The following is a 26132-nucleotide window of genomic DNA, read 5'->3' as shown; positions in this document are numbered from 1 at the left end:
CGGAAAGACTCATGTGAAGGTGAAATTACAGAGGAGGAACTTCTGGATGCAATTAAATACTTTAAGTCTGGGAAAACTCCAGGGTTGGATGGCATACCAGTCGAGGTATACCAAACCTTTTTTGATATACTAAGAGGACCGTTATTAGCATGTTTCAACCACACCTATGTAAATGGTAGATTATCTGACACTCAAGAAGAAGGTCTGATCTCATTATTACTGAAACAGGATACAAGTGGAAAATATAAAGATCCAGTCCATTTACAAAATTGGAGGCCCCTTACACTTCAGTGTTGTGATGCAAAAATCCTAGCAAAATGTATAGTGCATAGAATTAAAAAGGTATTGTCGGATATTATTCATTCTAATCAGACAGGTTTTATAGATGGAAGATACATTGGAGATAATATAAGGCAAGTATTGGAAACAATAGAACACTATGGAAAATATGGGAAACCAGGCCTGCTATTCATAGCAGACTTCGAAAAGGCATTTGATAAAGTTCGACTGGGGTTTATATATAAATGCCTGGAGCATTTCAATTTTGGAGAATCTCTTATAAAATGGGTCAAAATCATGTATAGTAACCCTAGGTGTAAAATAGTAAATAATGGCTATTTCTCAGAAAGTTTTAAACTGTCAAGAGGAGTGAAACAAGGTTGTCCACTATCGGCATATCTATTTATTGTGGCCATCGAGATGTTAGCTATTAAAATCAGATCCAATAATAATATCAGAGGATTAGAAATACAGGGCTTAAAAACAAAGGTGTCATTGTACGCTGATGATTCATGTTTTCTTTTAAATCCACAACTAGAATCCCTCCACAGCCTCATAGAGGATCTAGATACATTTTCTAACCTCTCTGGATTACAACCAAATTATGACAAATGTACTATATTACGTATTGGATCACTAAAAAATACAATTTTTACATTACCATGTAGTTTACCAATAAAATGGTCTGATGGTGATGTGGATATACTAGGAATACATATCCCAAAGGAAATAAATGATCTCACTTCAATAAATTTTAATAGAAAGTTAGCAAAAATAGATAAGATCTTACTTCCATGGAAAGGAAAATACCTGTAAATTTGTGGAAAAATCACCCTGATTAACTCTTTAGTATTATCCCAGTTTACCTATTTGCTTATGGACTTGCCTACGCCTAGCGAACAGTTTTTGAAATTTTTACATTTCCATGTAGTTTACCAATAAAATGGTCTGATGGTGATGTGGATATACTAGGAATACATATCCCAAAGGAAATAAATGATCTCACTTCAATAAATTTTAATAGAAAGTTAGCAAAAATAGATAAGATCTTACTTCCATGGAAAGGAAAATACCTGTAAATTTGTGGAAAAATCACCCTGATTAACTCTTTAGTATTATCCCAGTTTACCTATTTGCTTATGGACTTGCCTACGCCTAGCGAACAGTTTTTGAAATTATATGAGAAAAAAAATATTAAATTGTATTTGGAACGGCAAGCCAGACAAAATTAAAAGAGCATATTTATATAATGAATATGAATTCGGAAGACAGAAATTATTAAATATTAAAGCATTAGACCTATCACTAAAAGCTTCAGTCATACAAAAGTTATACTTAAATCCGAACTGGTTCTCAAGCAAATTAGTAAGATTGTCTCACCCAATGTTCAAGAAAGGCCTTTTTCCCTTTATTCAGATTACAACCTCTCACTTTCAGTTATTTGAAAAGGAAATAATCTCCCAAATGTCACTATTTCTAAAACAAGCCATAGATAGTTGGTTGCAATTTCAATTTAATCCTCCAGAAACGACAGAACAAATAATGCAACAAATATTGTGGTTAAATTCAAATATACTAATTGACAAAAAACCTTTATTTTTTGACAGAATATTTAAAAAAGGTATAATCTTCGTAAATGATATCATCGGTAGGACTGGTGGAGTTATGACGCACATGCAGCTAACAAAAACATATGGAAATGTCTGCCCTACCCAAAATTACAACCAAATAATTGCAGCCTTACCGCAAAAGTGGGAGAGGAAAGTGGAAGGGGGAGAAAGTAAGGAACTTGTCTGTCGGCCTTGCATTAAAGAACATAATTGGTTAAGGAAAACTGTGATAAATAAAAAAGTATATCAGTTTCACTTAAGGACCAAAGGATTGACAGCCGTCCCAAATAGATTGCAAAATAGTTGGGAAGAGATCTTTGACGTACCGATCCCATGGCATAGTGTTTATGAACTGACACGCAAAACGACACCGGATTCAAAAATTAGAATCTTTCAATTTTGCTGTGAAGAGACAGAATCATTAGATCATTTGTTTTGGTTCTGTCCATTTGTAGCTTGTTTTTGGACACAGGTCCAGGAATGGCTAAAGGATTGCAATATTTACCTGGAGCTAACCTTGCAGATAGCATTACTGGGTGATCTGAAAGGTCATAGTCAATCAATCAATAATATAATAATACTTTTAGCAAAAATGTTTATTTTTATTTCACAATCTGTAGAAGCAATGAGAATAGAAAGGTTCAGAACCTTTGTAAAACATCACAGTACGGTTGAAATATATATGGCAAATAGAAATCCTATATGGATGGTGTTAAGAGATAGATGGGAGGAATTGAATAGAGTTGAAGGATGGGACTAATAACAAATAACAACAAATAATAACAAAGATAGCTAATAATGTAAGCATACTGTGTCCATAATAAGTATATAGGTTGTATGTTGGGAGCTTTTAGGAAAGAGCACAGTTAGAAAGATATGGCATATATATGGCACACTCCGCCAACCCTGATGTTCTAGCAGTGTCTGAATCCTGGCTTAGGAAGGCCACCAAAAATTCTGAAATTTCCATCCCCAACTATAACATTTTCCGTCTAGATAGAACTGCCAAAGGGGGTGGAGTTGCAATCTACTGTAGAGATAGCCTGCAGAGCTCTATCATACTATCCAGGTCTGTGCCCAAACAGTTTGAGCTTCTACTTCTAAAAATCCACCTTTCCAGAAATAAATCTCTCTCTGTTGCCGCTTGCTACAGACCCCCCTCAGCCCCCAGCTGTGCCCTGGACACCATATGTGAATTGATTGCCCCCCATCTATCCTCAGAGTTCGTACTGCTTGGTGACCTAAATTGGGATATGCTTAACACCCCGGCCATCCTACAATCTAAACTAGATGCCCTCAATCTCACACAAATTATCAACGAACCTACCAGGTACAACCCTAAATCCGTAAACATGGGTACCCTCATAGATATCATCCTGACTAACTTACCCTCTAAATACACCTCCGCTGTCTTCAACCAGGATCTCAGCGATCACTGCCTTATTGCCTGGGTCCTTAACGGGTCCGCGGTCAAACGACCACCCCTCATTACTGTCAAACGCTCCCAAAAACACTTCAGCGAGCAGGCTTTCCTAATTGACCTGGCCCAGGTATCCTGGATGGATATAGATCTCATTCCGTCAGTAGAGGATGCCTGGTTGTTCTTTAAAAGTAATTTCCTCTCAATCTTAAATAGACATGCCCCATTCAAAAAATACAGAACTAAGAACAGATATAGCCCCTGGTTCTCCCTCAGACTTGACTGCCCTTGACCAGCACAAAAACATCCTGTGGCGTACTGCATTAGCATCAAATAGCCCCGCGATATGCAACTTTTCAGGGAAGTTAGGAACCAATATACACAAGCAGTTAGGAAAGCAAAGGCTAACTTTTTCAAACAGAAATTTGCATCCTGTAGCACTAACTCCAAAAAGTTTTGGGACACTGTAAAGTCCATGGAAAATAAGAGCACTTCCTCCCAGCTGCCCACTGCACTGAGGCTAGGAAACACTATCACCACCGATAAATCTACAAAAATCGAGAATTTCAACAAGCATTTTGCTACGGCTGGCCATGCTTTCCACCTGGCTACCACTACCCCGGCCACCAGCTCTGCACCCTCCGCTGCAACTTGCCCATGCCCCCCCCGCTTCTCCTTCACACAAATCCAGACAGCTGATGTTCTGAAAGAGCTGCAAAATCTGGACCCCTACAAATCAGCTGGGCTAGACAATCTGGACCCTTTCTTTCTAAAACTAGCCGCCGAAATTGTCGCAACCCCTATTACTAGCCTGTTCAACCTCTCTTTCGTAACGTCTGAGATCCCCAGAGATTGGAAAGCTGCCGTGGTCATCCCCCTCTTCAAAGGGGGTGACACTCTAGATCCAAACTGTTACAGACCCATATCCATCCTGCCCTGCCTTTCAAAAGTTTTTGAAAGCCAAGTCAACAAACAGATCACCGACCATTTCGAATCCCACCGTACCTTCTCCGCTATGCAATCCGGTTTCCGAGCTGGTCATGGGTGCACTTCAGCCACGCTCAAGGTCCTAAACGATATTATAACCGCGATCGATAATAGACAGTACTGTGCAGCCGTTTTCATTGACCTGGCCAAGGCTTTCGACTCTGTCAACCACCGCATTCTTATTGGCAGACTAAATAGCCTTGGTTTCTCAAATGACTGCCTCTCCTGGTTCACCAACTACTTCTTAGATAGAGTTCAATGTGTCAAATCGGAGGGCCTGTTGTCTGGACCTATGGCAGTCTCTATGGGGGTGCCACAGGGTTCAATTCTTGGGCCGACTCTTTCCTCTGTGTATATCAATGACGTCGCTCTTGCTGCTGGTGACTCTCAGATCCACCTCTACGCAGACGACACCATTTTGTATACATCTGGCCCTTCATTGGACACTGTGTTAACAAACCTCCAAACGAGCTTCAATTCCATACAACACTCCTTCAGTAGCCTCCAACTGCTCTTAAACACTAGCAAAACTAAATGCATGCTCTTCAACCGAACGCTGCTTGCACCCGCCCACCCGACTAGAATCACTACACTCGACGGGTCTGACCTAGAGTATGTGGACAACTACAAATACCTAGGTGTCTGGTTAGACTGTAAACTCAACTTCCAGACTCACATAAAGAATCTCCAATCCAAAGTTAAATCTAGAATCGGTTTCCTATTTCGCAACAAAGCCTCCTTCACTCATGCTGCCAAACATGCCCTCGTAAAACTGACTATCCTACCGATCCTTGACTTCGGCGATGTCATTTACAAAATAGCCTCCAACACTCTACTCAGCAAATTGGATGTAGTCTATCACCGTGCCATCCGTTTTGTCTCCAAAGCTCCATATAATACCCACCACTGTGACCTGTACGCTCTTGTTGGCTGGTCCTCACTACATATTCGTCGCCAAACCCACTGGCTCCAGGCCATCTATAAATCACTGCTAGGCAAATCCCCGCCTTATCTTAGCTCATTGGTCACCATAGCAACACCCACCCATAGTCTGCACTCAAGCGGGTATATCTCACTGGTCATCCCCAAAGCCAACACCTCCTTTGGCCGCAATTCCTTCCAGTTCTCTGCTGCCAATGACTGGAACAAATTGCAAAAATCTCTGAAGCTGGAGACACTTATCTCCCTCACTAACTTTAAGCATCAGTTGTCAGAGCACCTTACCAATCACTGCACCTGTACACAGCCCATCTGAAATTAGCCCGCCCAACTACCTCATCCCTATATTGTTATTTATTTTGCTCATTTGTACCCCAGTATCTCTATTTGCACATCATCTCTTGCACATCTATCATTCCAGTGTTAATACTAATTGTAATTATTTTGCACTATAGCCTATTTTATTGCCTTACCTCCATAACTTGCTAAATTTGCACAAACTGTATATATATGTATTTCTGTTGTATTTTTTTTTGGCTTTGTTTTGTTTTACCCCATATGTAACTCTGTGTTGTTGTTTTTATCGCACTACTTTGCTTTATCTTGGCCAGGTCGCAGTTGTAAATGAGAACTTGTTCTCAACTGGTTTACCTGGTTAAATAAAGGTGAAATAAAAATAAAATAAAAATATAGAAGCAAACCGGATGGACATCATGAAAATGATCGGAGAGGTTGAGAGTAGAAGAAGTTCAGGAGCAAAAATATATATATATATATATAATAGAATTATTGTAAAATTAACTTTGTCCATAAGGTGTAGATAGTAAGTATAGACCGGAAGTAGAGGCCTGGGCATTGTTGTTCTCTAATTTACTCCAAGTAGGGAAAGGATGGTGGGGTTGAAAAGTAATAAAGGGGAGTATATATAAAAAAATATATATAAAAAAAACATGGGGGATTGGAAGTGATGCAGACAATTACATTGATAGAAGATACAATATATCTGCAATATTAAGCTGATCCATTCCCCCCCACCCCCCAAAAAAAAAAAAAAAAATGAATAAAAAAAAAAGGCAAGTGTCAACTCTAGCTATTATTTCCCTTCATAGTTTATTTTCCTAAGCATGACCTTCATCCACATACCAATTTTTTCCCAAACATTGCTTTTTTGTTTCAGCAATTAGGTATTGTTCTTAGGTCTAGTTACCCCCTAGTACCCTATAATACCCATTTTATCTGTCATTATTTACAAGATGGCACATCTATTGTTTCTCCCTCCATGAATCCACCATAGAGGTTAAAACCAGTCACTCCCTCACATCTGGCCCAGTCCAGGGTATTTCAGGCAGTGAAACTGTTCAACTGCTAGACTGGTAGCTATGGGAGTGAAACTGAGATTTACATAGACAGGGCTGGGTGGTTCTGCTTGTCCCAGAATAGAGCAGTACTGTCACCAGATGTTCACTCTGTTCCCAGGGGGTTGGAGGTAGAGAAGACGATATGACTATCTTGAAGCTTTGATACTTGTAATATTATGTGGATCTTGTCAAACAAATGTAGCTTAATACAGGTGTGATCACATTGGTGAAATACATTGATCAAATGTTCAGTGACGTTAGCTTACTGTCTTTATCAGTCTATAAGTCAAGCAGATAAAACACTGTCCAAGAAAGATGAATAAGGAGTTCCATCTACTGAATGTCTCCAGACGTCTCCTGTTAATCTGTTAACATTGTAGTATCTAGACCTCTCCTGTTAATCTGTTAACATTGTAGCATCCAGACCTCTCCTGTTAATCTGTTTACATTGTAGAATCTAGACCTCTCCTGTTAATCTGTTAACATTGTAGTATCTAGACCTCTCATGTTAATCTGTTAAAATTATAGCATCCAGACCTCTCCTGTTAATCTGTTAACATTGTAGTATATTTACCTCTCCTTTTAATCTGTTAATATTGTAGTATATTGTGTTAGTATGTACTACTGGTTGATGACGATGTGGTTTCAAGTGAGAACATAAATAACTAAGCAATGACATTTAGGTCGGATAGTTTTCAAACTGTCAACAAGGCTTTATGAATATATTTCTATATCATTCAACAACATTTAAGACTAAAGTCAAATTATTGAAAGCTGCAAGAAAAATATGTGTTCCAAAAGGAAATCTTTATTTCAATCTATTCATCAAAGCATCTGTCACGCCCTGGCTCTGGGGACTATGTTATGTTGAGCAAGGGTGTGTGATTCTATGTTGGTATATCTATGTTGGCCTGAGTGACTCCCAATCAGAGGCAACGAGTGTCAGCTGGTTGTCTCTGATTGGGAGCCATATTTAACTGTCTGGCTTTTCACTTTGTGTTGTGGTTTCTTGTTCCGTGTTGGTTTGTTTATGTAACCAAGGACGTCACGTTTCGTTGTTTTGATCGTGTGATCATTCGTATAATAAATATGTTTGCTTTCAACGCTGCGCCTTGGTCCTCCTCACTGGTAGACGATCGTGACAGAAGAAACCACCATAACAGGACCAAGCAGCGTGAAGAAGAGAGAGGATGGACTTGGGAGCAGTGGAGTAGGATTCTCGACTGGGCCAAGCCAAGAGAAGAGGAGAAAGGTTGGACTTTGGAGCAGTGGGGTGAGAGTCTGGCAAGAACGATGGAGGCCTGGCCCACGGGGAGGAGAGACCCCCAGAAAATTTTTAGGGGGGGGCTCACGACGTCGGGGCAGCAGGAGGCCGCGATAGAGCGGTCCAGCGGTCCAGCGGGTTGGCAGAAGAGGCCGCCAGGTTACGGGAGTCACTGGTCACCAGGGGGAAGGAGGTTGTAGAGGCACGGCGAGAGGTACTGGCGTGTGTTGCCAGTCCGGTCCGGCCTGTTCCTGATCCCCACGTAGGGCCAGTGGTGTGTGTTCCCAGTACGGTCCGGCCTGTTCCTGCTCCCCGCACCAAGTCTGTGGTGCGTTTCGGCAGCCCTGTCCGGCCCGTTCCTGCTCTCCGCACCAAGTCTGTGGTGCGCGTCGTCAGCCCGGTCCGGCTCGTTCCTGCTCCCCGCGCCAAGGCAGTGGTGCGCTTCGTCAGCCCGGTCCGGCCAATTCCTTTACCCCGCACCAAGGCAGTGGTGCGCTTCGTCAGCCCGGCTCGGCCCGTTCCTGCTCCCCGCACCAAGTCAGTGGTGTGCTTCGTCAGCCCAGTCCGGCCTGTCCCTGCTCCACGCACCAAGCCTACGGTGTGCGTCGTCAGCCTGGTAAGGCCCGTTCCTCCTCCACGCACCAAGCCAGGGGTGCGCGTCGTCAGTCCAGCACAACCCGTGCCTGGGTCATGTCCGGAGCCGGATCCGCCGCCGAGGCGGAGTGCCCACCCGGTCCCTCCCCTGTTGTGGTTGTTTGGCGCGGTCGGAGTCCGCGCCTTTGGGGGGGGGGTACTGTCACGCCCTGGCTCTGGGGACTATGTTATGTTGAGCCAGGGTGTGTGATTCTATGTTGGTATATCTATGTTGGCCTGAGTGACTCCCAATCAGAGGCAACGAGTGTCAGCTGGTTGTCTCTGATTGGGAGCCATATTTAACTGTCTGGCTTTTCACTTTGTGTTGTGGTTTCTTGTTCCGTGTTGGTTTGTTTATGTAACCAAGGACGTCACGTTTCGTTGTTTTGATCGTGTGATCATTCGTATAATAAATATGTTTGCTTTCAACGCTGCGCCTTGGTCCTCCTCATTGGTAGACGATCGTGACAGCATCAAAGCAAACATTCCTACAGTATCTAATAGTAATAAAGCAGAACACATCAAATCTAGCACTGATACAACCTCAGTCTACAGAGAGGATTGGAACATGAACTCAAGCAAAACCCTCTGTTAGTCTACATGTCAGTGATCAATAATACAGAGAACATCTGATCTCAGAACAGTCAAAGCAGAGGAACCAGCTCCAGCTGTACAGGCTGTCCTTCTCCAGGACCCCGGGACTGGCCTCCTGATTCTTGCTGGTCCCGTCCACTTTCCAGCTCATGGTCCAGTCTGAGGGGAAGCCCTTGTTGGCCAGACACGTCAGTGTGACTGTTGTTGTACTGGACAGCTCCTCACTAGAAGGGGGCAGGACGGTGAGGGTGGGGGCTCTGTTACCTGGAACAAACAGAACTCATCAACTAAGTAACTACATCAAATACAGCTACAGTAAGACATGATCTTAAGCAAAGTACACAAGTGAATTGGAAATGCCCTCTAAATATGAATGTATAAGTTACATTGTTTAAAAGATTTGGAGAAAACACTAAAGCAACATGATACAAAGCACATTTATGAACCTAACAAGTATAAAGTGGTTAAATAACTAGAGTTACTAGTCATATGGTGTCAGTTACACATGTCAGACAGATATTGTTTAGGAATGGATCTGATCAGAATAGCCTACTCATATTCATAGTATATTCATCACATACCACCCATGTTCCATCATGAAGTAGGTTACAAACATAACTGAGACCCTTTGTCTTCACACTAACAGTGAAGTCTACCATGAACACAATTCAACAGTGATGAATACTATAAACTATACTTTTAAATAGTTATTATACCGGAATTAGGAAATATACAAATCAGACATACAAATAAACCTACAATTTATTATTTTGATTCCATAAATATCTTTTTGAAAGAAGGCTCAGTCAAAAGCTCAATTTAACCAAAAATATTTGAGATTTAAAGATCAACAATCGCACACAAACAGTAATACACAATGCAACAACTATATTCAATATTATTAAATAGTTATCATACTATAATTATATACTCTGCAATCCATCAAACCAGACATATAAATAAACACCTACATTTTAACATTTTGGTTAAATAAAATGTTATTTGAAAGAAGGCTTCGTCAAAAGTAATAGAAAAATATATATTTCTTAGAAAGTAAAATATGTTAAATCGCAATATTTTCATAGAAAGAGTTTAAGAAAGTAAAAAATAAATATATTTTTTAGTCTGTAGGTACAGTCCAGCATTAGACCAAGTGTTGCTAGTATTGTCCATATGAAAGACAACAGCAGCAGCAGTAGTGATAGTGATCCATGTTGTATATTCCTTTATTAAATATGTTGATCTCACATTTAACAGTGGTGGTAAAGTAACAGAGGACAGACAACACTACCAGAGGAATCCTACCAGCTTTAGTTTAGAGAAGTGTTCACTAACTGATTAGAGGAACTTACTTGAGAGACCAAGTATGAGTGAACAGACAGTTCATTATATCTGATCATCATCAGAATAAAAATAAAATGGTGGTGTGACATAAAAGTTACCATGCATTAGTGATCTGAGTAAACAGTTGCTGTTTGATGTTAGAAAAGCTAGGGCATGAAGGATACATACATCAAAATATATTCTAATGATGGGAGCCTACTTCAAAACTGAAATGGATTTGAAAAATAATTTGCATAATGCATCTGCCCCGCTGCTCTAAGAGTGTTTATATCCCTGTGAGTTTAACACTTCATGACTGAGAGCTGTCCTTCATGACAACAGAACCCACAACAACCATGACTTTTATCACCATCTTCATCTGGACACTTGCTTTCTGCTTTCAAGGTTAACATTTTCAGAATTTATTGTTGAAAAATAATTATAATCTACAGAAATGTATAACATACAGTGTATTCATGTTAATATTTCTATTCAGAACTATTCATTACTATATGTAATATTGCATTCATATAAATGTTTACATTCTGTTTTTCAGAATCCAGAGGACAGTACACTGTGACTCAGACTCCTGCAGTGAAAGCTGTTCTCCCAGAACAGACAGTCTCTTTGAACTGTAAAACCAGCAGTAATGTTTACAACAATGACTTTTTAGCCTGGTACCAACAGAAAGCTGGAGGAGCTCCCAAACTCCTTATTTATCGAGGAAGTACTCTTAGCTCTGGGACCCCATCTAGATTCAGTGGCAGTGGATCTGGGAGTGACTTCACACTGACCATCAGTGGAGTCCAGGCTGAAGATGCAGGAGATTACTACTGTCAGAGTGAACACAACCCCAACAGTGTCTGGGTGTTCACACAGTGATACAGAGCCGTACAAAAACCTCCCTCAGTCAGACTGCACAGTGACTGTACTGCTACAGCTGGGACCTACTGCAGGTGCTGAGGGGAGGAGATTATCCAGTACAATGACACAGTGTGTAGTAGAGCTGAACAACAATAGCTACTCCAAGCTATTTATTATTGATTATTTCATGGAGAACCATTAACCCATTTATCTTCAAAAGGCTTCAAATCTGGAATCATCCAATACAGACTTCCTGATGCCCCTTGGCATTTTTAGAAATAACTTCAGACCCATTTGACATTGTATTCTTAAGAAGTAGAGGAGATGCTGGGTTTCATGTATTGTAATGATGGTCTACAGAGTCCCAGTGTGTCTGGTCAGAGAAACAGGACAGGAAGGAGCTGAACTCAGTCAGGAACAGAGTAGCAGTCCTGCATAGTGGAACCCCTCTTCTCTCAGTGTCAGTCCAGTAGTCAAATAGTCCAGTAGTCCAATAGTCCAGTATTCAGTCGACTCAGTCCACACAGCTCACTGCACTCACACTACTCTCCCTGCGGTGGGCGACCAATTACCAATGATCAATGGGGGATGGAAACTGACTGGTATTCTTCTTTTCCATAGATATGAATATCTTACTATATCATATTAAATAATTAGATGGGTGCTTGCATTTGTCTTATTTCACACATGTAGAAGTGTGTATTGGTGAATTGGACATTTGTTTTTTTGCATCTGGTACTCACAGCCAGGGATCAGTTATTAGAGAGGGCAACCCTGGAGCAATTAGGGTTAAATGCCTTGCTCAAGAGCACATTGAAAATATTATTTCACCTAGTCTGCTAGGAGATTCAAACCAGCAACCTTTTGGTTACCAGCCCAACGCTCTTAACCGCTAGGCTACCTGCCGCCCTCATTACCATGAACACTAATCAACAGACAAAATTATATATGTTCGTTATTTACATGTTATAGTACTTTAAAAAAAAATCTCCAGTATTCATTATAGTATAGTCTTGCTAAACAACATTGATAGTGATCATATGTGATAGCCTTTAAACCAATAATACTCATTATATTTATACCCTTTTTATTCACTTAATTTATTTACATATTATCATGGATTATGATTATTAGGTTACAATTGTGGGAGTAAGATCATCAAATTGTAATGGACTCTCAGTTCTAATCTAATGGATCCTTAGTGGTCTAAGTTTACTGAATAATGGTGGATGGAGAGAAGACCAGAAGCTTATTTACATAGTGATGATGCTCTGCATAGACAGCACATGCTTCAGTGGTCTGGGAGTGTTTATATCCCTGTGAGTTTAACACTTCATGACTGAGAGCTGTCCTTCATGACAACAGAACCCACAACAACCATGACTTGTATCACCATCTTCATCTGGACACTTGCTTTCTGCTTCAAGGGTAAAGAAAATTAAGTTCCATGTTTGTATACTGAAAGTAAACAATTTGAGTGAACTTAAGGTTGTTAAGAATGTGTTATTCATTCCTCGTGATGTACAATGATTCTTTTTTTCTCTGTTTCAGAATCCAGAGGACAGATCACTGTGACTCAGACTCCTGCAGTGGAAACTGTTGTCCCAGAACAGACAGTCTCTCTGAACTGTAAAGCCAGCAGTGATGTGTATCAAGCAGGGACCTCTTCTCCCCGTCTAGCCTGGTATCAACAGAAACCTGGAGAAACTCCTAAAGCACTGGTCTACTATGGAAGCACCCTCTTCTCTGGGACTCCATCTATATTCAGTGGCAGTGGATCTGGGAGTGACTTCACTCTGACCATCAGTGGAGTCCAGGCTGAAGATGCAGGAGATTACGACTGTCAGAGTGTACACACTGGTAATGTGTTCACACAATGATACAGAGCCGTACAAAAACCTCCCTCAGTCAGTCTGCATCGTGATTATACTGCTACAGCTGGGACCTACTGTAGGTGCTGAGGGGGAAGAGACAGTGACATGGAACACTGATCAGTAAGACTTATAAAAGTTAAATGAAGTTTTAAAACACACAATACCTGTCTCTATGCAGAGTCAGATTTACAGAAGTAAACAATAAATAAAGGTGGTGTTACATCAGCTTCAGCCTCCCTAAATCAAATCCCCATATGTACCTCACAACCAAATATAGATGTGATCATCTAGCATCATATTAACTGTTTTGGTGATCAGGTTACTGACTGTTAGATCTGTGAATGAGACATGATGCTGGGCTCGAACATTAGACACATTTATGTAGAGACATACACTATACAGTATTATCAAAAAGTATAATATCAATTTTATATGTCATTAATTACATGATGGCATATCTATTGTGTTTCCCTCTCTAAATCCATTATAAAGGTTCAAACCAGTCCACTCCCTCACATCTGGCCCAGTCCAGGGTATTTCAGGCAGTGGAACTGTTCAACTGCTATACTGGGAGCTGTGGGAGTGAAACTGAGATTTACATAGACAGGGCTGGGTGGTTCTGCTTGTCCCAGATTAGAGTAGCACTGTCAAAACAATCTTATTTCAACTCAGAGGCAAGAATACATGCACAACTTAATCTCAAAATAGTTCATTTAGCACACAACACTACTGATATTATTCACTATTATGCTAACATTCAGCTGTAAATCACTAATGTTTCCAGAACTAGCACCACGTGGTGACTCTCTAGACCCCTACAATGGCTTCTAGACACTACAGTGACTTTTCCGGAAGGCGGCCAAATCACTGGTATCGTCATGGACGATCCTGCAGAAATATAAAACACTGAGCTAAATATATCAGTGATGCTGACAATATGTCAACTCATCCCCTTTCATGTCAAAGCATTCCTTAAGTGATAACACCCATAGGTCCAGACTACATACATATTCCTCCCCTGTTGCTATGGCAAACAAACTTTTTTGTAACATATCACACAATAAGTTGAATGGACTCCATCTATGTGCAATAGTAATGTCTCACATCATTTCAGAATAAATAACCCAGCTTCTGTAAGGTCCCTCAGTCAGGTAGTGAATTTAAAGCAAATATTAAAAAATATTTATTGAGATGATGTAACATGATTATACCCCCTAAAATGTCCTGTGGTTCTGTCAAGGCAAAACGTCTCTCCTGCCACACCTTTTCAGCACCTGCCCATTCTTTAATTTAACCCAGCTGAGGCTTGTTAACCAATTAAGACCATGATTGGCTGGACAATGCTGCTGCTCACACAAACCTCTTCAACGAACGAAGGTTGTGAGAGGTTAAGGAAGCATGGAGAGGTCAGAGATAGTCAGACTTGTAAAATGGGCTAAGGAACAGAAGTTGGGTTTTGGAGAAGTGCCATCAGTGCGTGCTCTGCAAGCAATGTAGCTGATGAAGGTGCGACAAGAGCGTGGTGAACGGATAGATGTGATTGTGGACAGCAAGGAAGAAGGAGAAGAGCCGAGTGTAATGGGAAGATGTGTGTTGAGGAAGAATGGAGTCAGACATGATAAAGAAGAATTTGGACCAAGAGTAGTGACATTTTGGAGAAGGTGGACCCTTGCCTTTTGGCAGATCTATTTGTGGTTTCAGGGTGGGTGAGAAAGGAGTTGGAGGTAGTTGAATCAATGAAGGTAACCAGGATGAGAGTTAGAGAGCGCTCCGTGTCATGTAACGGGTGTTACGAACCCCGTGGCTTTAAACGTCTAGGGTGGATGGAGAAGAGACCCGTAACATAATTCATGCAAATTATAAGCGTGACATGGAACAGTGAGAACAAAAACTACACAACAACCATAAACTACCGTCAAACATAAAAAGTTTATTGCTGAACACACGGTAAAGGTTTGGGAAAAAGGGCTGAGCAGGACCCAAGAAATGAAACAATAGTGTAAAACACCCCTAAACTGATCTTGCCTGCCTCAAGAACCGCTAAGCTACTGTTAATCATACAAAAGTACAGTGGGTGGTCCGCTCAGGTCTAACTAGTGTTTTTAGACAGATTTCTTCCTACGGGTAATGTACGCCCAAGGGCAACTTGCTTAAACTCCCCTTTTCCCAGAAACACACAAAGTTACCAAACAGAGTAACCAGCAAATGAGTGAGTACACAAAACACAGGACACCACAGTATCCATACTCACATACAGAAATAGTCTCTAACAAAGTTACCAAACAGAGTACCCAGCAACTTAGTGAGTAAACAAAACACAGGACACCACAGTATCCATACTCACATACAGAAATAGTCTCTCTCAACAAACACAACTGACCGGCTTTTAAACAATGGGATGTGTGATTGAAAAACCAGACACAGGTGGTGCAATGCAGAGGAATGTTCACTGATTGGTCCACCTTAGCAATCAGCAGACACCTCAACGACCACCAATCAGGAACATACAGGACACCTGTGATTAGGGCAGAAGGAGAGGAAAAACACAAAAAGACACAGGATACCTGTATCCGTAACAACGGGTCAAGATCTGTTTCTGGCTTTGCTCTTAGGAACAGGACACCATTCAAAGGGGTGATTTCTGGGGTAGCATTAAGTGTGGATGTAGTGATTGAAGTTGAAAATTCCTGGTGTTTGTGACGCCCGCCGTTTGGTGCGACGCAGGTCTGGTGGGGAGAGTGGTGAAACAGAGGAGTCATTGTCAGCCCTTTTGAGTCTTGAGCCATGTTAGGATATATTAGTTATCCTTTTACAGCTTTGTGCAGAATCCACTGCTCTGTTTCAGGTGCAATGTTTATGGTCATGTTGCAGCAGTATGTAGGAGGGAGATTCTAAGATGCGGGAAGTGTGCGGGAGGGCATGGGACAGAGGATTGTGTAGTTTCGGTGGATAAAGTTGTGTGTGTGTGTCAACTGTAGGGGTGCACATGTTGCTGGAGATAGGAAGTGTCCGGTGCGAGAGAGGCAGGTTGAAGTGGCCAGAGTCAGAATAGTGCAGAGGGTGTCATATGCTGAGGCAGTGAAGGAAATGGAGGAGGATGGGTCAAGGGTGGGGGATCCTGATAGGATCCCAGTGAGTAGTAGATTTGTGCCAGCATAGAGGGATAGGTCAAGAAGTGAGTTATGGTTCAGTAAGGTTGTCTTCTTACCGTTCAGAGCAATGGTTATCAACTGTACCGCAGAAATTGAACATAAATCACAGAGAATATATTTTGTGGTGGCAGCTGCAGAGAAATATTTGGGTATACGAGATTTGCCAATGATGTGGAAAATTCACACTATACTTTATTAAAAATCAAAGTTCTTCCAGAATTTTTGTAGAATGAAGAAATACTTTTATTACACAAAGTAACATAAGCCGAGATGATCTGCAGAGCACCTCCCATCTTTCTCTCAGCTCTCCGTTTATATAGTCATATTCACACACATCCCAGCTCAAAGCCCCTCCCTCTTGGGTTCCCTCACCACCAATCTTGTTTCCCTCTCTCTACAGCTTCGCCCACTTCCTTAGTCTATGATAACGGCTAAATTAAAAAATTTAGAAACAATATTATTACAATCAATCAAGGCCTTGTCATTCACAAATAATCATGTTCAGTTTTAAACTCTGTTCAACCCCGGCTCTCCCTGGCTTGACCTAAAGATTGATTGTTGGACATGACAGGTCCATACTTAATCTTTCAAACATACACAAACCCCACCCCATCATGCTGTAATCAATCAAGAAGATAGCCAAGGAGAGACAAAGGGTTTATCCTGAACTCTGTTCAACCCTGGCTCGTTCCAGGATATGCCTAAGGAGAGCCACAGGGTCATAGTCTGGTTGCAGTCAAAGATAAAATAAGACAACTGTAGAATTTGACCCAATGACAGGTCAGATGCCCATTTTACACACACACAAACCTAGTGAAAGGAACCATTCAAGTTCTTGTCTAGCAACAGAGAATTCTAACTATATGTTCGTGATTAACTCCGTTTTATCTCATAGTCCATACAAAAATCTACCTCACCAACAACCATTACTTTTATCACCATCTTCATCTGGACACCTGCTTTCTGCTTTCAAGGTTACAATATATATTTACACAAAGGAATAATGTTAACATTTCATATAACTTTTTTTTTCTATTTTTCAGAATCCAGAGGACAATACACTGTGACTCAGACTTCTGAAATGAAAGCTTTCCACCATGGAGACAGAGTCAGTTTAGGATGTAGATTTCACAAGCCTCCTGCTTGTAGTCCCCCTCCTGCTTGTAGCCTGGTATAAAGAGAAACCTGGAGGAGCTCCTAAACTCCTCATTTGCTATACCAAAACGCTTCAGTCTGGGACTCCATCTAGATTCAGTGGTAGTGGAACTGGGAGTGACTTCACTCTGACCATCAGTGGGGTCCAGGCTGAAGATGCAGGAGATTACTACTGTCAGAGTTTCCACTATCCCAATAGTAAACAAAAACCTCCCTCAGTCAGACTGCACAGTGACTGTACTGCTACAGCTGGGACCTACTGCAGGTGCTGAGGGGGAAGAGACAGTGACATGGAACACTGGTCAGTAGATGAGGTGAACTTTGAACATGTTTAGAAAGTATCATTCAGATCACTTGTTCTCCATCATCATCATCATCATCATCATCATCATCATTATAATCATCATCGTTATCAAGGTTGTGACTAGTTATATCATGACCTGAAAGTTCACTTATAAAGTTAGATGTTTTGAAAAAAAAAATTACCTATATTTTCCCAGGTTAGTCTCATTGAGATGAAACATCTATTTTACAAGAGAGACCTGGCCAAAATAGCAGCATGCAAAGCTTTACACACAATTACAACATAAAACACAAAGCACTACAGTTTAACAACAGAAATGTACACATTGAGAAGGCAAGAATTCTTTACGGAGGGGTAGTACATCTGGGGGTCAAAACATTGACAGCCCCACATTTCATTGTCCAACATAGATTTTACCCAACTACTCATTCAAAGAGAGGACCTCCTGGAAAGGCCAGAGAACTGGAACATCTTCTTTTTTTTAAAACACAGCTCTGTAAGGGCCTTAGGTACAGTCAAAAAGATAGAGTCATGTGAGCGTGGACGATATTTGTCATTTGTCTGGTTGACGATGGCGGAACACAGGTCAAATGGAAGCTATTACCAGTCAAATGTCCACATGCAGAGTTTGAAGCACAGCAATAATGCATGAGGCCATGTGTTATGACATTTTTTATCATGGCTGTGATATCGTCATACCCACGAGGCGAAGAACATGGCTTGTGACATAACACATGGCCTCGAGGATATTATTCCTTTTATACAACGTGTTACCAACATTAAAAATCAAGATTATTTCCCAAACCATACATTTCTCTACAACACGTGATGCTACATTCACTAACACTGGTTGTCAAGTGACGTTTTAGGCGTTCTCTGGTCGTTAGTTCTATTCGTATTGACTGCCATGTAAAAAGCAAAACTACCCAAGCGCTGGTTGACAGTTCCAGATCCTTGGTTTCTAGGGACGCTGTTCCATGGATTTGAAAACAGCGCTGAAACCATGCCCGGCACCACGAGGGTGCAAAAGGGGGCAATGCCCACTTAGTTGGAATATTGTGCCCCCTCAGTTTTATGTCGCTATTCTGTTCCACAATCTGCCCCCTCCGTCATGCCCAACCCATTTGTTGTGTATGCTTCATTCTTGCAACATCCTTGCACACATCATACCTACGTAATACACATTTTACTGTTTAGGTTTACTTTCAAAGTTACGTACTACAAAAAAAAAAGTTTCACCACGCAGCTGGATGTAATTTAGCTAATGTTAACAGTTAGGTAGGTAGCTGATAGTATGATGGATATTAGAAAGTGGCTTCGCCAGGGCACAACGGCAGCATCGGATCTAAATGGGCAGGAGGAGGAGAAGCCTGCCACAGAGGCCAAAGGCAAGGCAACTGGGCCGACGCTAATCACCGAGGCCAAGGCCGCTGAGCCCAGCAGCAAAGGCACCTGCGCAACCGTCTTGCAGCCTGGTGACATAGGAGGTAACCAACCCGAGGAGGGGCCTGCAGCCGCCAAGACTGAACCTAGCAGCAACACCGCCCGTACATTACAAGCACCGACGCCACCGTTAGAGCCTGACATCCTAGGTGATGAGGAGCAAGCGCAGGTTTGTCTGGGGAAATACCCAACCCGCCTGTACTGTGGGAGAAAACTGGCATTTTGTAGCGCGTGGTTCAAAAGCAGTGAGTGACTGAATATGTGGTGGAAACAACAATGGGCCAGCAAGAAGAGGACAATGAGAGGGAGTGCAAAATACTGTTTTTCAGCACTCTGGATGCTGTACTGGGAGAAATGTCAGCAAGATTTAACCAACGAAACAGCCAACTTGTTGAGGCCCTTTGTGCCTTGCACCCAGAGAATCAAACCTTTATGGATGTGGAAAAGGTGAAACCACTGCTGGACTTAATCTCAGGAGATTTTGTGGAAACTGAGTTTACTGTCGAACGCCAGTTTCTACAGATGAAATCGTCCGATCTGGAGAAGAAAAATGGACAATGCAAAGCATTTTGGATAGATACTCTGGGCCTCTAACAGCAATGCCTACTGTGATGATGGCATTGAAGCTGGGATTAACATTTGGAGCATCCACGGCAACTTGCGAGAACTCTTTTTCAACATTGAAAAACGTATTCAGTGAGCACAGATGGAGCATGTTGCACAGGAGGAAAGAGCAGCTGATTCAACTGGCATTTGAGAAGGATCCTACATGCAAATTCCGTGGGGAGTGGAGCGAGAGACTTCTGAGGTGGTTGAAAACAGCATCAAGGCGGCTGCAACTCTTTTGAATCTGGGTAAGAACAGGCAGCCTGGCTGGGCTTGTATTATTTTGTTATTTGCTAGCTTTTGGAAATGCGTGGCACATGTCAGAAATAGGCGTAGACATGATTTTCTTTATTGGTGAAGCTGCCAAGTCTACTTCTTGATTTATGTGATGTGATTGGATTAGAAATATTGGTTTATAATACAATCAGATTGTTTTTTATGTTTTTTTATATGGTAGAAGAGCTGCTTTGCATTACATTGATGAGTGTGGGCAGACCTTGACCAATGGTTGAATAATGATGTAGCTATAGTGTTGCCGTAAACAATTCGTTGCTATGGAATACTAAGTTCTCTGGTATCATTCGCAGCGTAGTACGGCACTCTTGTGGGAAAACAGCTTGGCAGCTGCGTCCAAGCTGCATTGTACCGATAAGTCATGGTAGTGCATTATACATTATTGTTTGCTTTCCGCGATTGGAAATGCATTGTATTGGCATGAGGAAGTGTTATTACGGTAATTAGCAACTGTTTTGCATTGGATTGATGGGTATTGTGCATGTAGCTGTGTAGCGTTGTCATAACTTGCAATTTCTCGAGCCGGTTATGAATTGTCCATGTTTGTAAAGTGGTGCAGTAGCCTGTATTCTTGCGGCAAGACAGCCGTGCGTGGCTGCAAATACATTGCGTGTATTATACTATCGATTATTATCCATACTGTGTTATCAGCAAGCGAAAATAGTTGCGCCCCCGTAGTCATTTCTGATGCCCCCTTGCCGAGTTAATCCTGCCGCCGGGCCTGGCTGAAACATTGTAGCAAAGACATTGACACAGCAGATCAGAATAGAAACCACAATTACATTTATTTTCGGATGGTCACAGCATCGACAGATATATATTTATGATACTGATTTGCACATTTCTACAGGGCAGAGCTTGTTCCCCTAGGTTGTCATGCATGCAGCCGCGATGAGTCTCTTTCCATTGGATTTTTGTGGTTCTCAGTGTTGCGTATCTCAAACCATTTTTGTCTTCTTTTTTTACAAATGAGTCGAGCTTCAGTTTGCGATTTCCTTCCACTACAAATCAAACCACACCTTATTCAGTAGGTGGTGTAGAGAATATACTCAGGAGAATATTACTCATCTCCTGTTTTGAAACAGTTGCCAGATCGATGTTTACCCACTTTTCTGACAGGCATTCCAGAAAGCACTTCACTGCCCAGTTGGTCTGTCTTGATATAGCTAGCTTCCTCATTTATCTCCTTTTCTACGTCGTCTATAGCAGCTCTAACGTTACTGATTTCTGCATGTCTAACTTTAACACTAGGCTCAGGTTTCTGGTCCACTTGCTCTTCTTCTTGTTTCATTTCTCTCATATCCTCCTTCTCCTTTTCTTGTTGGCACCATTCTTCAAACATTAGTGGATCAAACACTAAATTTAAAATCATCCATGACGAGTTACAGGTGCTAAGACTAGTAGTTGTAAAAGTAGTAGTGGTAGTGCGTTGATAGGTAACGACGGAAACAATGCCACTTTGTTTGAACGTGGCCATGTGTATGTTTAAGTGATAATGCCCGAGAAGCCGGTGTTTGGAGGTAATATTGTGTCGAGGGCCGGCAAAACGTGACAATGTATCCTCAAAAAAATTGCTTCAAGGGAATTATCACTTTTATACAAAGGGTCACCAAATAATGATTTACATATTTTCATTAAAAACGTTATTTTAATGAATTTATTCATACTATTTCATCCTTCCACAAGACATAGTCCCGACACAAGTCGGCTGGTCATTTGTTCTATCGGTTCGATTGCCAGAGACTTGACCAAGTCGTTAAGTATTTTTGTTCTGTATCTATGGACGCGACCCAGTTGTTCGGTCTACACTGAACAAAAATATATATGCAACATGCAATGTGTTGGTCACATGTTTCATGAGCTGAAATAAAAGATCCAAGAAAATGTCTCTAAAATGTTGTGCACAAATTTGTTAGTGAGCATTTCTCTTTTGCCAAGATAATCCATCCACCTGACAGGTGTGGCATATCAAGAAGCTAATTAAACATCATGATCATTACACATGTGCACCTTGTACTGGGTACAAGAAAAGGCCACTCTAAAATTTGTCAAGATCTGTTTACAGTGAGGGAAAAAAGTATTTGATCACCTTCTAATTTTGTACGTTTGCCCACTGACAAAGAAATGATCAGTCTATAATTTTAATGGTATGATTATTTGAACAGGGAGAGACAGAATAACAACAACAATAACAGAAAATCACATGTCAAAAATGTTATAAATTGATTTGCATTTTAATGAGGGAAATAAGTATTTGACCCCCTCTCAATCAGAAAGATTTCTTGCTCCCAGGTGTCTTTTATACAGGTAATGAGCTGAGATTAGGAGTACACTCTTAAAGGGAGTGCTCCTAACCTCAGTTTGTTACCTGTATAAAAGACACCTGTCCACAGAACCAATCAATCAATCAGATTCCAAACTCTCCACCATGACCAAGACCAAAGAGCTCTCCAAGGATGTCAGGGACAAGATTGTAGACCTACACAAGGCTGGAATGGGCTACAAGACCATCGCCAAGCAGCTTGATGAGAAGGTGTCAACAGTTGGTGTGATTATTCGCAAATGGAAGAAACACAAAATAACTGTCAATCTCCCTCGCCCTGGTGCTCCATGCAAGATCTCACCTCGTGGAGTTGCAATGATCATGAGATCGGTGAGGAATCAGCCCAGAACTACACGGGAGGATCTTGTCAATGATCTCAAGGCAGCTGGGACCATAGTCACCAAGAAAACAATTGGTAACACTCTACGCCGTGAAGGACTGAAATCCTGCAGCACCCGCAAGGTCCCCCTGCTCAAGAAAGCACATATACAGGCCCGTCTGAAGTTTGCTAATGAACATATGAATGATTCAGAGGAGAACTGGGTGAAAGTGTTGTGGTCAGATGAGACCAAAATGGAGCTCTTTGGCATCAACTCAACTCACCGTGTTTGGAGGAGGAGGAATGCTGCCTATGACCCCAAGAACACCATCCCCACCGTCAAACATGGAGGTGGAAACATTATGCTTTGGGGGTGTTTTTCTGCTAAGGGGACAGGACAACTTCACTGCATCAAAGGGACGATGGACGGGGCCATGTACCGTCAAATCTTGGGTGAGAACCTCCTTCCCTCAGCCAGGGCATTGAAAATGGGTCATGGATGGGTATTCCAGCATGACAATGACCCAAAACACACGGCCAAGGCAACAAAGGAGTGGCTCAAGAAGAAGCACATTAAGGTCCTGGAGTGGCCTAGCCACAGAAAATCTGTGGATGGAGCTGAAGGTACGAGTTGCCAAACATCAGCCTCAAAACCTTAATGACTTGGAGAAGATCTGCAAAGAGGAGTTGGACAAAATCCCTCCTGAGATGTGTGCAAAACTGGTGGCCAACTACAAGAAACGTCTGACCTCTGTGATTGCCAACAAGGGTTTTGCCACCAAGTACTAAGTCATGTTTTGCAGAGGGGTCAAATACTTATTTCCCTCATTAAAATGCAAATCTATTTATAAAATTTTTGACTTGTGTTTTTCTGGATTTTTTTGTTGTTTTTCTGTCTCTCACTGTTCAAATAAACCTACCATTAAAATTACATTTTACATTTTTATAGTTTGCCCACTGACATTTTTATATGTCAGTGGGCAAACGTACAAAATCAGCAGGGGATCAAATACTTTTTTCCCTCACTGTATGTTTTACAAAAAAGCCCACTTTAAATCTTAGCTTCTTAACAAGCTCATTCATATGTTTTGTAAACGTTAAATCATTGTCAATCCACATTCCAAAAGGTATTTGTAGACAGGGACTCGTTTGATTATAGAACCATCCGATGAGTGAAGATGTAATCAATCTGAGACAATCTTACGAGAACTTGAAAACAACATGTATTTAGTTTTGCCTGCATTAAGTATGAGTTTTAAATTAGTAAGGGCTTCCTGCACAGCTGCAAAATCGGTCTGTAGCCTAGTCACAGCCAGGTCAGCAGTCAGGGCAATTGCATACAAAATTGTATCATCCGCGTATATAACTTTACAAATTGACCAATAATATTTATATAAATGGTGAAAAGAGCAGGTCCTAGTTTCGACCCCAACGGAACACCTTTATGTATTTCAAGAAATTCGAACTTAACCCCATCAATCACGATGGCCTAAGTTCTGTCACTAAGATAATCATGAAACCATCAGCAGCCGTCAAAGCCCAGGACAATTGAAGACAACTTTTTCAATAAAATAACATGATCAGCAGTATCAAACACTTTAGACAGACCCACAAACAAGGCAGCACAATTCATTTTTGTGTCTAAAGCATTGACAATATCATTAACAACTAATGTGGATGCTGTGATAGTGCCAGACCTAAACCCAGACTGATTTATATTCAAAATACCATGCTCAGATTAAAAAGAGCAAAGTTGCTTATTTACCAAAGATTTGAGAATTTTAGATAAACATGGAAGCCTGGAAATGGGACGATATTTATCAGGATCACCACTATCCCCCACCCTTACGGATTGGCGGCACAAAAGCTGTTTTCCATACTTTTTGATTATTTCCTGATAACAATGTTAGATTTAAGATATGGGTTACTGAACCAGCAATCAGGGGGCAGCACACTTGAACATACCCGTTTCCAATTGGTCAGCCCCTGTGGATTCCTTGGTATCTATAGCAAGTAAGGCATAAAGGACTTATTTTTCTGTGAATTGCCGAAATACAAAACTTCACTTCCATTTTCCAAGTCAATCTTCAAAATTCCCGAATCAGCAGTTGTGATGATTAAATGCATCAATGATGGCATTTGTGTTCGTAATGGGGACAGAATCTAAATAGATTTGTTGGGGCAGAGAGGAGGAAGTGCAACCCTTCAGAGATTTGACAGTTTTCCCAAATTTAACTAGATTCCCCTTACAATCACAAAGAGTGGTTACATAATAATCAGATATAGCCTTTCTGATTAGTCTTCCACATTGATTCCTCAGTTGCCTAAAATATTGCCAATCCGGGCCTAAGCCTGTGTTCCTGGACTTGACCCAGGCAACATTTCATATTACAAATGACTTCGGATAATTCAGGAGTGAACCAGGCATTCGATGTACCTTTAACTCTCAGAGTTTGGAAGGGGGCATAATTATCTACATATTGAGGACATTTACAAAAAAGCTTAAAGCTAAATCAGGTTCAGAGATAGCTGAGATAAAATCAAAGTCACTACAATAAAGATCATGTAAAAAAGCTTGTTCACTGAAGTTTTTAAAGTTCCTCTTAGTGAGACACGAGACCGAGATTTATGTATTCTCACATCTCTGACTCAGACAACTGAGCAATGCTCACTAAAATCCAGTGGAAACACTCCGCTAGCAAACATTTTTTGGGGAGTATTCGTCAAGATTAGATCAATCAGGGTAGATTTTGATTGATCTTTAGGATTGGGCCGTGTAGGGTCAGTTATCAGCTGAGACAGGTTTAGCTCAGAGCAAATATCTGACACTGGCATCCTCCAATCAATATTTAAAATCACCTAAAATTAATAGTTCAGATTTATCATACCTAGACAGCAATTCAGATAAATTGTTGATGGCATATATGTTATGTGTCCCTTCTTGAATCCACCAAAGAGGTCAACACCGGTCCACTCCCTCACACTGGTCCAGTCCATGGTATTTCAGGCAGTGAAACTGTTCAACTGCCAGACTGGTAGCTGTGTTAGTGAAACTGAGATTTCCGTAGACAGGGCTGGGTGGTTCTGCTTGTCCCAGAATAGAGCAGCACTGTCACCAGATGTTCACTCTGTTCCCAGGGGGTTGGAGGTAGAGAAGACTATATGACTATCTTGAAGCTGTGATATTTCTAATATTATGTGGACAACTTAGTCTATAAATCAAGCAGGTCAAAAACCTTTCCAAGAAAAACCTCTACTGTTAATCTGTTAACATTGTAGTATCTAGACCTCTCCTGTTAATCTGTTAACATTGTAGGATATTGTGTTATTATGACCTACAGTTTGATGACAATGTGTTTTCAAGTGAATAACTAAGCTATGACATTTAGGT

General features: G+C 41.3%; 2 gene segments (V, D, J or C); one reads left to right on the top strand and one right to left on the bottom strand.

Moving 5' to 3' along the window:
- Positions 1-8972: 8972 nt before the first annotated feature.
- Positions 8973-25727, bottom strand: LOC123482169. The segment is given in 2 exon segments: positions 8973-9348; positions 25630-25727. Coding segments are annotated over 2 exon segments (282 nt in total).
- On the top strand, positions 10413-13469 carry LOC121543456. The segment is given in 2 exon segments: positions 10413-10812; positions 12823-13469. Coding segments are annotated over 2 exon segments (402 nt in total).
- Positions 25728-26132: the final 405 nt, after the last annotated feature.

Source organism: Coregonus clupeaformis, chromosome 28 (genome assembly GCF_020615455.1).
Source record: "Coregonus clupeaformis isolate EN_2021a chromosome 28, ASM2061545v1, whole genome shotgun sequence".
Lineage (NCBI taxonomy): Eukaryota > Metazoa > Chordata > Actinopteri > Salmoniformes > Salmonidae > Coregonus > Coregonus clupeaformis.
This window is presented reverse-complemented; position numbering and strand designations above follow the sequence as displayed.